The following is a 14,005-nucleotide window of genomic DNA, read 5'->3' as shown; positions in this document are numbered from 1 at the left end:
AAAGCCACAAGAAGCATCCAGTTGCTACCATGTTAATGACTGTAGTACTTATGTTCCTATAGATCCCAGCTGTTGAAGAAAGTATACATTACTGACTTGACACACAGCTTTTATATAAGAGATAGAAACCACTAGGTGGTAGAAGTGTGCTGCACATAAAGTATATACAGGGACAGAAAAATAGACCAGACCCAGTGCTCAGGAACCAGTTTTAAGTTGATTTTAAAAAAAGCAAATGAAGAGAATTCTAACTGGCCAGTGCAATACCAAGGTGACTACCAGTATGAAAAGGCTTTACCATTTCTTGCAGAGGTTGTTCAGTTTGTAGACCCTATTATTACTTTAAAAAATCCTGTTTCATATATCTACATACTTAAAAAGATAACTGGAAATCATAAAGGGGTACAAAGACATGGTAAATCACTGGAATACAAACAGTGAAAATGCAAATTCATTGTGAATATTTTCTGTGCATAAACTCTCACGTGGTTAGATTCCTTGTGATTTGTGAAGGTGAGGTATCTGAAGGCAAAACATAGCTGAGAAGCTTTCAAGATCTGGGCATTTTTGAGAGTTACATTAGCTTTTAAGGTTCTGAGAAAATATTTCCCAAATGACTTAATCCTTGTTCTTTCAGATTAATTGAGGCACGCCATTTCACGAAGTAGGCCAGAATAATATATTTGAAATGGTATACTGCATCCTGGATGCAGTCAGCTCTTATGATTCCTCTCAAAACCTTCAGGTGTGTTTTAGACTAGAGGATGCGGGAATGGATATCAGTGTTTATAATGAACACTTGTCTGTTCTATTGGGGTCTGCACTGAGCCCAGCTAGTGCCATCCTCCATTTCTATTTACTGTAGTCTCATCCACTTCATTCTTTGAAAAAAACTTTCCTGTAACTTTTAAAAAAGTCCATTATTAGCAGAATGGTACAGGGGTTACTGCGAATGAGTTAAAAATCAAGACAGGCAGAAAACTTTCTGTCCAGAAAACACAGTGATATACTTTTTCTGGCAACCGGTAAAGCCCTGTTTAATAACTTATACCAATTACAGTGGTTGCTATGCAGGAGTCTCTGAAATGCCAGAGCAGCAAGAGTGGCACATTTGAGAAATTATGAAGCAGAAGTGGTTGCTAGGTAACACTTAGGTGCTATTTCACGGCATTAGTCAATCAACAAGTCAATAGCAGCACAATCAACCGCAGCACAAGACTCACTTTTCAATTTGTTATGCAGACAGATTCAGACTTTTAAAGTAAAACTCCTAAAATCAGCTGATCCACTTTATTTTATTTCCAACAAACAGACATATAAAAAACAAAGATCAAACATTTAGAAATCAACAATTTCCCCCACTTTGTACAAAATTTGAAAAAATTACTTCACAAAAAAAAATCTGAATTATTCTGTATGCAAACATATTAAACACCAGATAAGTTTTAAAATTAAAATTTATTAAAAAAATTCCTGGACAAAAAGTTATGAAAATAACCTAAAGGTTGCTATAGAGAACTGGGGAATTTCTACAAAAAGCCATAGGTCATCTGTAGGTTATTTTCATAATGGAACCATAACTGGTCAAATTTTAATTCTGACAATCTACCAGTTATCTTTACAAAACCAGAAGTTGTTTTTTTCTGTCTTTAAAAACCATATAACAAAAATGTAAAAAAAAACAAAGTTTGAAGAAATTTTAACATGCAAAGGAAATGGCTGTAATCCATCCAACACAGAATAAACTACAACAGAATGACACTAAAACAGCACAGTTCCGTTCACACTTATAGACAGGGGGAACAGGGATGAGCATGTCTGAGAGCCAGCTATGGCAGTTCCCATATAGGACTTTCTCCCTTTAACTGCTGGTACTGTTTATTAACTAAAAAAAAGCTTAGAGCACTTAACTTTCCAGCTAGCATACTGCACACTGGTGTCTTCTGAATTGTGAAATGGGCTCAAATGCAAATGAGTACATATAGGCATGTTAGTCCATTCTAGCTTCACAGAGCTTAAAAAGCAACATTGCTAGACTTGTGAACCTAAATTAACATTAACTAGTCCAAGACTAACTTTGAAACCACTGGGTAGTGGCTTTAGTGTCTCCTGCTTCTTGTTTGTGAAAAAGACATGTTTCTGTGAATCCCATTAAAAGACAAAAGCCCATTAAAATACAGAGTCAATAGGAGCATTTACACTAGGAAAGGATGAGAAAAGGAGTTCTGGAACATTATGCTAGAAACTAACAAATACATCCCAGAATGCATCCTCTTGTCTCAAAATTGAGGTGATATTCCAGACCACGAAGATGTCTTATGGTATACTTTACTGGTGTAAATGCTGACTACGGTAATTTAATCTCATCATACTGTACATTGTTGTTGTTTTTTTCTGTTAAATTTAACTTCAAAGCAGCAGTTAAAGTGGAGATTTGGACAACCAAAAAAATATTTAGGGATTTTTAGCAACAGCTAGGTCTCTAGTACATCTCTGGAAGGAAGTCCCAGAAAACTGCAGGCCTAAAATGATTTAGCTTTAGCTAATAAATATAGTCACCTCCATCAAGAAAAGCTGGCAGTGTGTACAAAGCTTGTATTTAGTAGTTGTTATACACCAAAGGTGTTTATAACTGCAATTTAAGGTTGGCAGGTACCCAAATTGACTGTTTTTGAGTTAGTACTGCATCAATGACTGTCTGGTTCATGTTTTCTTTTTATAGGCAGCAGGATTTGCTGTAAAATTGAGGAGTCTTCACACGGTGAACTCATCCCCCTCACATACACCAAATGGAATAGTCTTGGGTTTTGCGCAGGTCACCGCCAGCTTACCCAGTGAGAGGAGCACACAGAATCTGGGCTCTCAAAACAAGTAGAACAAAGAACCTTTGTCTTCTCCTATTGTTACTTTAAAACTGAAAGCATTGAAGCTGCACCACATCAAGAAGCACAGCCATCAGTGCAACACAGAGCCATCAATCCACAGGACATGTGCAAAGGAGCGAAAGGCAATGAACACGGTTTTTAAAACTGAAATGGGCAACTCAAAGGAAAAAGTTTCAATACTTCTATACAAATGAATACCTGGGGTTTTATATCCCATGAGACACTTGCAAGATACTGTGTTCTCAGTCAGAGATCTGAATGATTTCTTAATATGAAAAATGTTTCTAGAGACCTTCAACCATTCTCTCAGGGACATCAGCACAACACTTTGCATTGCTTCTGTTTTAGCAAGCAGTGAGGGCCATTCCAGAAGTTTCTCAAGGGCACTCGGTCACTGACAAAGCAGGCCAAAGTGCAAGCAATTCTTTCAGAGTTTACTGATGTCTTGATTGCAGTCCTTGAGACAGCCATAGTTGAAATAAATGAGAACACCATGTATTAAACTGACAGGTTCAGGTCAATGACAAATGCAGTTTTTGTCAAAACTAAATAAAAAGTTTGCTTTACTGACTGCTTATTTTATAGAAAAGCCATGTGGTTTGCTTCGTATCAGGATTTAAGTAGGTCAGACATGAAACTGTTGCCCCTGTCTCAGATCTAAAGAATGCTTTCAAGGATTTCTGATAGTTTCTTTTAAAAAATAATTTTGTTTAGACCACTGATAACCTGACCAACACCAATAACATCCCTTAAAGCTTTGTGAACAGAATCAAACATTAGCGAGTCCTTATAAAAGTTTCCTGTGGTACAGTATATTATGATAGAGTACATTAAAGTTTAGTGAAACATGGTGAAAGAACAAAAAACACAATACAATACAATGGAAAGCCATGCATAAAATAAGCATGGGTAAAAAACAAGATACAATAGTAAAATTTCAGTGCAATTGTACTGTGGTAAACTTTTATAAGAATTGTACATTGTTTCATCTGGAAGCTTGTGCAGGTCATGTGCACAGTTTTCCAGTTAGTCTGCAGAAGTCAGGCAAGAGCAGCGAAACAACACAAATTATCATGAGACAATGCTGCAGATGCTACAGACTGTAGCACAGGAAGAATCTGGAGAACAAACTGAGCTGTACTGTGCCTCCTGTGTCCTGCATACTCTAACAGGCTTTCATTTCTTTCCAAGAATTTTAATGGTTTTGGTTCTCAATAACATATAAAACACTCCCGGAGACGTTTGATGCCAAACTTATGTAGAGACAGCAGGATTCCTTTGTCAGAGAAAAAGAAACAAAGGATTCCTGAAGGAGACCTACAGAATATTCAACAGAAAACGTAGGGATTTTGGCCCATCTAGACTCTCAAAAGTTTTTTTCTGTGTGAGGTTTCCCAATTTTATTCACAACCGAAAACTAAAATTAAACAAATTTTCAGGCTTCCCTTCCCAAACTTGAGGGAATTCTACCTATCCTTTTAGAATAACTTGTTAGACATGATGTCAGAAGTGCTTTCAAACAGAGCTCACAGGTAACCAGAGGTAGGCACCAGAACCAGCTACAGATTCTCTCACTATTAAATATCTTCTGAAAAATCCCATAGAAACATCATCATGAGAAGAGTTTATTTTTTAATAAATTAAGTTTCTCTCTTTCATATACTGCAGTAGTATTTCAATAACAGAAGCATACTAACCATAGAAAAATATAGCAAACACAATCATCTGCATTAGAGGGATCTTTCTTTCTTTTGAGTCATAGTTACAATCTTTTAAAGATATATAGATGTATATATCTGTAGAGTTATATTGAGGTTCAAATCAGTACCTTATTTTCTTTATAGAAGAACCAGTCCATAAAACATACCCATGATATCTTTTAAAAATATATAGGGGATCATATATACGTTCTATAGGATTTTCCAACCACACTTCTTGAACCTTATGTATCACATTTTTAAATTCTTAAAATAGTATACCATATTACGTAAGAGTAATCTGAACTTCACTCATAAATTCTAAACTGTAAAAAGGTGATTAAAAGATTAAGGCTCTCTAATGTCTCTTAATGCTGCCTATGCACTGAACTTCAAGGCAACAGATGCTTCAGAATTCATTTTCTCATTTACGTTTGGTAACTGCTTTAATACATTGACTACATGTTTTGGTTTTTTTAAATGTTTTCATTTTTTTTTACATGAGGAAATTTGATCCCCCTGGCTTTTTGGTCCATTCCAATTTTGCCAGCAAGTTTCATTTTTTTAAAAAAAACACCCACAGACAAAATAAAAGTCAGCATTTTAAATATGTGAGTGTTATATCTGCTTATGCAAATCTACACCTGACTACGTAGTAATTGAAATATCTAGCAGCTGGTTTTGGCATAAACACAAGAGCCTGCATCTGAAACAAAACTGGAATGGCTCAGACTGCCAAGGGAAGAAAGTTCCATTTCCATCCACGCACTTTTGAATTTTTGCTTTTAAACTTTGCTTTTTAACTCAGGAATTTCATTAATTTAATTTTCCTATACCTCATCTGTATCTCAGCAAACACCACTGAATTACGGTTATAGAAACCAAAGAGCATGCATCAATTTGCTTAGAAAATATAAAAATGATCATTGGATTATTCAATTTTCTTAAATGTTATATATAAAATTTATGCGTAAATTTCAGTCTTCAAAAACATCCACAGTATCAACAATGACATAACAATAGGTTAACAAATTTGTCTATATACCATCTAGAAAAAATAACAGCACAAGGAAATGGAGATGATATCCAGTAACAGAACAGATTACTGGTCATAGACAGCGATATGGCTTTTGACCTCATTAAAGCTCTTCTACATACAATGGCAAAGATCAAGACCATTCAGATCAAGTCCATTTTAGTCTTAGACTTTCTCTGTTGTTTAAGGTGCTTCTACACCACCGATTGATCAAGATACATCTGTAGTTTAGACATTAATTGATTTATAGAGCTACATTTGAAACAAAGAGCTACCGGATACATACTGTATAGCGCAGTAGCCAGTGTATCAGTCTTCACGTTGTGCTGGAAGACAAATGGCAAAATATTTTGGCTCCAGATGCATCTCTTTTCTTAGTGTCTAGTATTCAGGGAGCAGCAAGGACGATCAGGTAAGACACAACTGGGTGTGAAATCCCATGAGAGGGGTGCCTGATTTCACCCAGATTTACTGGTTTCACCTCCTTATTGAACACTGCAGCCTCTGAGAACTGGTCCCAGATTATATTTACTTTTTAACGCACAACTGGAGAAGAACACGGTCAGTCAAACAGGACACAGGACACTTAGTGTTCATCAGTAGTGCTGCACATCATCTCAATGTCGTGAAGCACATTGAGACCCACAGGAAAGCTGAATTAAAGACAATAAGCACTACAGATTATGTACCAGCTGGGTACAAACACAAAGATAATTTTCTGAAATGTCTTCTCCGGGACTTTGAAGGAGCATTAGTGGTGTTATATTCTCTTACTTTTGAAAATCACACATGCAGAGGGTGTGTGTGAATAAGAACACTGTTTTATAATAACAGACAATGCTTCCTTGAGTGGGTGGTAGTGCAAACTTATATTACGTACAGTATAACATGATTGCAGAAACTCTTCATAAAGCAGAAGTAGAAGACTGCTGCCTTTCAGCTAGATGGAATTAGCTATGGATCCCCGATCTAAGTGCAAGTCTTCTTGGTCCGTCCATGCTGATACAGAATGATCTTTGTCAGGTAGGTTACAGTTCAGTCAGTCTGGATAGTACCAGCTATTCAGTGCTCATCAATGAACTGCAGTAGTTGGGCACAAACCATCCATAAAAAAAAACAAAGAATCTGTAAAAATATGCCAAAGGAAACACACAGGATAGCAGTTCTACTGTCATGTAGGGATACCCAAGTGCTCTAATAGCATATACACTGTGCCTCTTAATTTCTGTGGAGGCTGTCTGTGCTGTGTGGTTTGGTAAATCACAGAAGTAAACTTCTACTTTTAATTTGATTTGTTTCTCTACTTTGGACACTACTCCATGCCAAGCTTTGCTGTTCTTTCCTGTGGTTTTACATTGCAATCCTGGTGTTTTGTTACACTAATTATATGTTTATGACTAAAAACTAAATAATATCTTTATGATCCCACCTTAATGAATATTTACTGTGAAGAATCATGGGATTATCACAGTCTATTATGGTAAACATTAATGATTAAAATCTTGGATAGCACAGTAAAATAGTAGGAAAATACAGTATATGGCAGGGAAGCTAAATCAGCAAGGGAATTGGCTAGGACATGGATAAAAAAATAGATATGAAGTGCAAGAAGCCCAAGAATGCAAAGCCAAAGCTCTGCCTTCAAACGTTTGTTGCTATTTGGTCCAAAATGTAGCCCGCTTCTGCCCCACATAGTGAGAGCTGTCCATTTGGTACCTCTGATGTTGAATAATGTCCAGCCACATACAAGTCTGCAGTCATGTGACCAATCAGCAGAGGGGTCACGAATTGGCTGGTCTCCATGTTGCAGGATCTTTAACAAAAGCAGACAGAGTTTTAATGTTGTATCCACAAAATGTGTACTCTTGATAACTGCTATGCCATTCTCATTAATTAAAATATTTATATTATATTGGACTATACAGTGGTAGACTTTAATATATAGGAGGTACATTTCAAGAAAATGAACTGCTGTTAAAAGAAACCGTGAAAGCTATTGTTTAGTCTGAAATTGATAAAGAGACATCTGCAAGGTCAGACTGTAGGAGGTTGTAGCATGAAAAACAGCCACACAGACAGCTAAGCAGCCAGTAAGAAGCTACAGTAGGTGAGTGCAGGTTGCCTGTGTTTAAGACATTTAGACAGTCCAAAGAGAGACCAGCAACCAGACAGTCACACTGACCGTGTGAGGGGCACTCAGAGAAGGGCAGTGTCTGTGTCAGGAGGGGCAGGGTCATGCTGGGCAGCCTCTTGTGCCCGACGGAACTCTTGGAACTCTCGGCGCAAGGCATTGAAGCGCTCCTCACTGAGAGAACCACATGGCATCCGAGACTGGGAGTCACTGGGGGACACGGAGGACAGAAGGCCTGGAAGAGAGAGACAGGGGTGAAAAGGTTGGAGATTGTGGAGGTGAAAGTAGGGGATGGGAACCAATATTTAGCACGAAACAACTAAAATCATCTGTGGGTGGACAATCAAATACGCTCTGACAAAGAAAGCTGGTCTCACCCTTGTTCTGCAGCTCTCTCAGGGCAATGGTTGAGCGGGGTCGCTCTCTCCTCCTATCCCTCTCTCGCGATCCACCCTCCACTGTGCTGTACAACCTCAGGGCCTCCAAAATCTCAGACTCTATGCAGAAATCGCCTGTGTCCCACTCATAACTCTCATCTACTGAGGTGTTCCTCCTGGTGATGGATAAACAGAACGAACCTGGGTCAGAATCACGAAAATGTGAAAAGTTTGGACTGCACCCAGGTACTGTGGAGCTGTTACTAGGGATATAGCTGCTGGAATTATAAAAATAAACCCACTTTTTAAAATTTGGTGATCATCATGAGACAAAATGTCATGCGAACTATGTCTGAGTAGTTTGCTACAAATAATACAATACCTTTGATCAGATGTTTTAATTTAAATACCTCTACACTAGAATGCTTGATACTCACCTTTCTTTTTTCCTCACATTTTTATAAAACAGGTCAAGAAGCTCAAATAAAGAGCAAAGGGCTTCAAGGGTTAAGGTAAAAGAATCGCCAGCTATAGGTATCCATTTCAGATCACTGACTCATTCTATGTTAACCGCAGATTAACATAGATTAATACATATGAGACTGCGTTGTATCTGATTTAAATCAAAGAATAACACATCTAGCACTTCAGTTACTTGTTCTTAAACTGGAGGGCTGTATTCTTAGGCTGCTGTAGTTTTACATTTCAAATATTTATTAAAACAGAACAAATAAAAGGCACAGAAACAAAAGTCTTGAAGAAACACAATTGATGTACATTGTGCACCTGTGATATATTTTCTTAGCAGGACCCATGGACTTACAGCCAAAAAGTAAGCCCTCCCTCACCTTTTTGTAGGTCTCTTTTCCTGAAGCTCTAGCATAGTTCTTTCTAGTTCAGCTCCCTGCCGTTCACTTTCTTCAGTGGTTTCAGGAGAACCAGGGAGAGAGGGGGTGAGGGACAGAGACTGACGGAGTAGTGAAGAGGGGCCAACACTCCCTCTCCCACTGCTCTGGCTAGCATAGCTAGCCCTGGCTTCCTTCACATCCCGGAAATCCTTCATCTCTGCTTCTGTTTCCCCCTCTCCCTCATGTTCTCGGGCTGTCTTTCCTTTTGGCTCAATGGAAACATGGTAAGGTGAAGGCCAACTATAACCCCTCGGTAAGAAGGCCCTTGCAATTCCTCGTCTGGAGTCCAGAGGCTGTAGGAAATCTCCTCTCCTCATTCCAGGTCTGGGTGGAATTACCTGTGCTGCACGGAATGATTCAGAGAGGGATGATTTTGGTTGCACAGGGCCTGGAACATGTTGGTAGTCACTAGGCCACCTGGACATCTCAGGAAAAGTTACAGCCTGCCTTTGTAATTCTGAAGATTGTCGTTCTGAAGATTGCTTATGCCTTTGCAAATCCATCCCTGGAGGTAAATACCTAGGTCTGTGAGGTAAAGCGGTCTCTGTGGTTCTAAGAGTCTCCCAGCTGGCCTTGTTTTGAGGTCTGAATGCAGGTGGTCCTTTTAGGAAAACTCCCCGTCTTGAGGAAAAAGGAGCAGGAGCACGGCCTAGACTATAGGACTTAATTCGGATATCTGGGGCTGGTAATTCATCTCGCAGACACCTTTCAGACACATAATTTCTCGGGCATGGGCTCTCATAACTTTCCCATTTTTGTGACCCTAAACTGACAGACTTCTTCAGAAATGGATTGGATTTTTCAGCCTGAGGTACAGTCCTATTTAGACCACTACTCATGGACTTTTTCAGAAAGGGTGTAGGGGTTTGACAGATTCGGGAAACAATGTTGTTAGTCCTATTGCCCTGGGTTTCTTGGGTGAAATCAGGCCTTTGTTGTTCCAAAACATGCTCCTGTTGTTCTGCTATAACATTTGCTTGCATGTTTGACTTTGTAGCAGTTGAGTCCTTTTTGGTTAGTGACTCATGGGTTGCATTGAGGCTTAGAATTCGTCCAGCCTCTAAATCAAAATCTGTCTTCTCATTCAGTAAATACTCAGCATTTTGATCATAGTGAGGTCTTGCATTTTTATGATGAGTCTGTTTAACTTCATATTCAGACCTGGGAGAGTGTTCAAAAGTGTCCTGAAGTCTTCTCTCTGAAGCTGTCCAATATTCAACTGAAGTTGCTGCCTTTGAAGTGGACTTCCTGGTCTCCAGCTCAGTGGAAAAACATTCAGTCTTCTGGGTCTCACTAGGATCCAAATTCCCATGAGAACTATGGTTATCAACAAATGTATCTTCCAAAACACCTGCACATTTCTGACTAGTGTCTGTCTCTGTGCTTTTCTGTACATGAGGTTCAGAGTACTTTGGAACTAAATTGGGCTCAGCCTTCAGGACGTCACCTTGCTTCTGATCAGAACTAGTCTCCAATAAATCTGTGATTTCTGTTACTTCTCCGGGTTCATCTACACTCATTTCAATGAACCCTGGGAGGCTCAAATACTCCAGAATTGCACTTGTCTGAAGGGGCGATGCTCTAGACTTTTGTGAGTTACACAAAGCAGTTGGGGAAGAGGGTGGCTTTAATGTAGGTTTCAGGAAACCAGAAATTTTGCTAACAGATAGATCAGAATGATCACTGATGGTGTCATTTTCTATAAGAGGTATAGCAGATGCATTACTGGGACTGTCACTGAAAAGGTATTTATCACTCTTTCTGGAACGTGCCCTAATCCCCTCCTTCTCAAAGTCTGGAGATAACAGAGTAGTATTATTAGGAGGCTCATCACTAGTCTCTTTAGTCTCCCTTTCGTCATTTGTGTTCTCTCTTGCCATATCCCTCTCCCTGCCTTGCTCATATGGGAGGGTGCAACCAGTGAACAGAATCTCAGGCTTTCCATCATCCTCTTCAGATTCCCCTTTTTCTGAAGGACAGCGGAGCGTAGCTTCAGGAGAGCATGTGAAAGCATCTGGATACCTTTCCCTCTCCGTTTCAGTCTCCAAATCAGTCCCAAGGACGCAGCTGTCCTGTTCAATTTGCTCTTCCCTCTCTGCCTTGGATATCAGGGTGGGACTTGAAGTAAAGGTCAACCCCTCTAAATCTCTTGTGCTCTCCCTTGCACCCTTTTCAAGAATTGTCTCTTCAGCCAGAGCACCCTGTTGCTGATGCTTCCAGTCCTCCTCAAGCAAAGACTGACTTTGATACCTCTTCTCCTCTGCCTCTTTGTCTCCCCTTTCCAATCTCTCAGGGTACCTTGATTTAGCCTCTCTGAGATCCATTAAAAAGTGAGAGAAAGTGTCAGATGTTGGGGAGAGGAGGGAGAGAGAGGTGCACTCAGTGACAGGAGACCCCGTGCACTCAAAGCCTGCTGAGGCACCAGAGTCACAGACAGCTGGCCTGTTCATAGGTGTCATGGGGGTGGTATTCTCTGCTGGGCTCTGAGCTGGAACCAGGCTGGTGACAGAAGTGACAGGACTGATGTCCCAGTGGATAAAGGAGGATGGAGAGGAAATCTGACCTAATGGGCTACTTGTATTGCCAAAATAGCAACCTCTTCGGAAGCCAGAATCCCTGTGGGACTGCCCCATTGCCAGCTTGCTTTTTGGCCTAAATGTGACCTCCTGTGGTTTCCATACTGGCTCGGTCTCCCCCTCTTTTGTCTCCCACTCTGTGTCTCTCTCTCCTGCTCTCAAGCTGGTCTGATTCACAGCCCTGCTATCACTTCTTCCTTCTCTCTCCTGCACCCTTTGGCTCACTGTATACTGTTTTAGCTCTCTCTCAATCTCTTCCCTCTCTTTTGCTAGTTTTAGACACTTGCTCAGACTATCATTCCCTTTCTCATGTTCCATTTGAGACAATTGTCTTTCCCTGTCTATGGGGAGATAGCTAGAAAACTTGTACCTTTCCTTCTCTGTCTTTTTATCTTTTTTTACAGTGTCCAAGTTTAGGATTTCTTCTCTTGACTGAGATTGGGCAGTACGAATACACATCCTGTACTTTTTTAAAGAATCCCTGCTCCGTTTTTCCAAATTGTCTGAATAAAAGCTACTGTGCTCTCCCTGCATCTCCCCATCCACCTCGCTACACAGCTCCTCCCCCTCCTCATCAGTATAGAAACAGCCACTTTTAGAAAAGTTTTTGGCCATTAACTTCACTCTTCCAGGAGAGCTGTTGGGGCTATGGGAACGTGGGAGGTTCACAGTGAGAGCCAGCTCCTTCTTCTCATCCTTCTCTGAGCAAAGTGAGTTGGATTTTGGGGAGCCAACAGGTCCGGGGACCCCAATGCATTGTGGGAAGTCCTTCCTCAGGCTCTTCTTGACTTGAGAAGTGGCACTGGTCTCCTCGTAGGGCTGCACAATGAAGCGCCCATCAGGACCACGTGAGATCGACTCCAGGGCAGCAGCAGGGGAAGACAACCCCCCTAGGTGGCTCTCAAACAGTGTGTAGCGGGGGGGTGGAGCTGCATGGGATAGCAGCTGTGTCCGCTGGTCCTGGTATTCACTCCGACTGGCCTTCTCAAAGGAGGAGTGGTCAGAGGAGGAAGAGGAGTGGCTGAAGAGAAGGGGACACAGTTTCAGCTTCAAGACGCTGTCGGGGCTGTCAGCAAGCGAGCCAGCTCTGAAAAGAGAAAGGTAGAGGGGGAAAGAAGAAGAGAGACAGACAGGAAATGTCAGAATTGAGTGATTTGGGGGTAGACAGAGGAATGACAAGGTGTGCAGAGAAATGGTAATGATGAGAAGCAGAAGTATGGGAGAGAATGGGAAGGAAGACGGTCAGAGAGACAGGAAGTCAGGTGACACTGGATATTAAACTAACATCTAAAATATATTTAGGAAACATATTACCTAAGAGCTGTAAAACAGTATAACAGAATGACAAAAGCTTGCATGATACTAAAATATACTTTAGTTGACAGGTCATCATCTCATCCAAACATTCAAAGAAAAAGTCAGAGGTGTTTTGGCCTCATCAGTACTTATTTATAGTCACTGCAACTTACATACAAATATAAATTCTAAACCTTTTAAGTCTACAAGTAAAATATTGTTGTCATTTCAACTTGCAAAAACACCTAATAGGCTTGATGGAAACACCCTCACCCTCTGAAAAGTTTTATTCCCTTTACTTATGTCCCTACGTCTTCATTTGTCACCAAAATCTAATTTATTTACTCACTCTTTCACGTTCTAGAACTGAATACATGTTATAAACAAGGAAGTGAGTGTAGGTGGATTCTTCTGCATCATGTCTGCTCTAACACTACTGCCCAGATGAAGTGAGAGATAGGAGGTGATGTATAATAAGCCAAGTTCTCTCCCAGCCACCATCTCACACACTGGAACCCATTTATAGCCCCAAACATTACTAATTGCATCCTATATGAAAATGCTGACTTAACCACCACCAATAATCTCAATCATTAATTAATTATCACCTGGTTGTGTTTGTTTACAAACCACAGAGGCTTCAGTGGCAGGCTGACTGTTACACAGTCTCCTCAAAGACCAGCCTGCCTCAAGGACTTTTAGAAACTCACTGGTATATTTCTAAATCACTAGAAATGTTCGAGGACATGAAAGAGTAAGTAAAAGAGCTGTATAATGATTAGTAAGGAGGTAGCCAAAAGACTTAAAGGAAATTTGCTATGCTATACAATTTTTGAGAAAGTTTACTATGCAATTACAAACATCATTTACATATGTGATACACAATGTATATTTAATGGAAAATGGTATTTATAAGAGCACAGAGTGAGGAATAACAAAAGAAAAAGCTCCCTTTAAACAGCCCCTTTTCCTTGTCCAGCATTTGATCATACAGTCTGCCCACCACAACACTTTCTAACAATTTCCAGTGATGGCATATCTTTTTTTAGCTCAGTTTTTTAAAAATAACATGGATGTCTTTATGTCTTTATGGAACATG

The 14,005-nt window shown here is 40.1% G+C and overlaps 1 protein-coding gene across 1 annotated transcript in view; it reads right to left on the bottom strand.

Moving 5' to 3' along the window:
* Positions 1-1,276: 1,276 nt before the first annotated feature.
* igsf9b (immunoglobulin superfamily, member 9b) overlaps positions 1,277-14,005 on the bottom strand; it is a 59,847-nt gene continuing 47,118 nt past the window's right edge. The window contains exons 19-22 of the mRNA XM_088908485.1: positions 8,975-12,697; positions 8,127-8,302; positions 7,801-7,984; positions 1,277-7,431 (exon numbers count right to left, since the gene is read on the bottom strand). Coding sequence (XP_088764611.1) covers positions 7,815-7,984; positions 8,127-8,302; positions 8,975-12,697 — 4,069 coding nt within the window. The 3' untranslated portion in view covers positions 1,277-7,431; positions 7,801-7,814. The remainder of the gene's footprint in view (positions 7,432-7,800; positions 7,985-8,126; positions 8,303-8,974; positions 12,698-14,005) is intronic.

The sequence above is a fragment of the Atractosteus spatula genome, chromosome 2, assembly GCF_055471065.1.
Source record: "Atractosteus spatula isolate fAtrSpa1 chromosome 2, fAtrSpa1.hap1, whole genome shotgun sequence".
Lineage (NCBI taxonomy): Eukaryota > Metazoa > Chordata > Actinopteri > Semionotiformes > Lepisosteidae > Atractosteus > Atractosteus spatula.
Note: the sequence above shows the minus strand (reverse complement) of the source record. Positions and strands in the feature narration are given on the sequence as shown.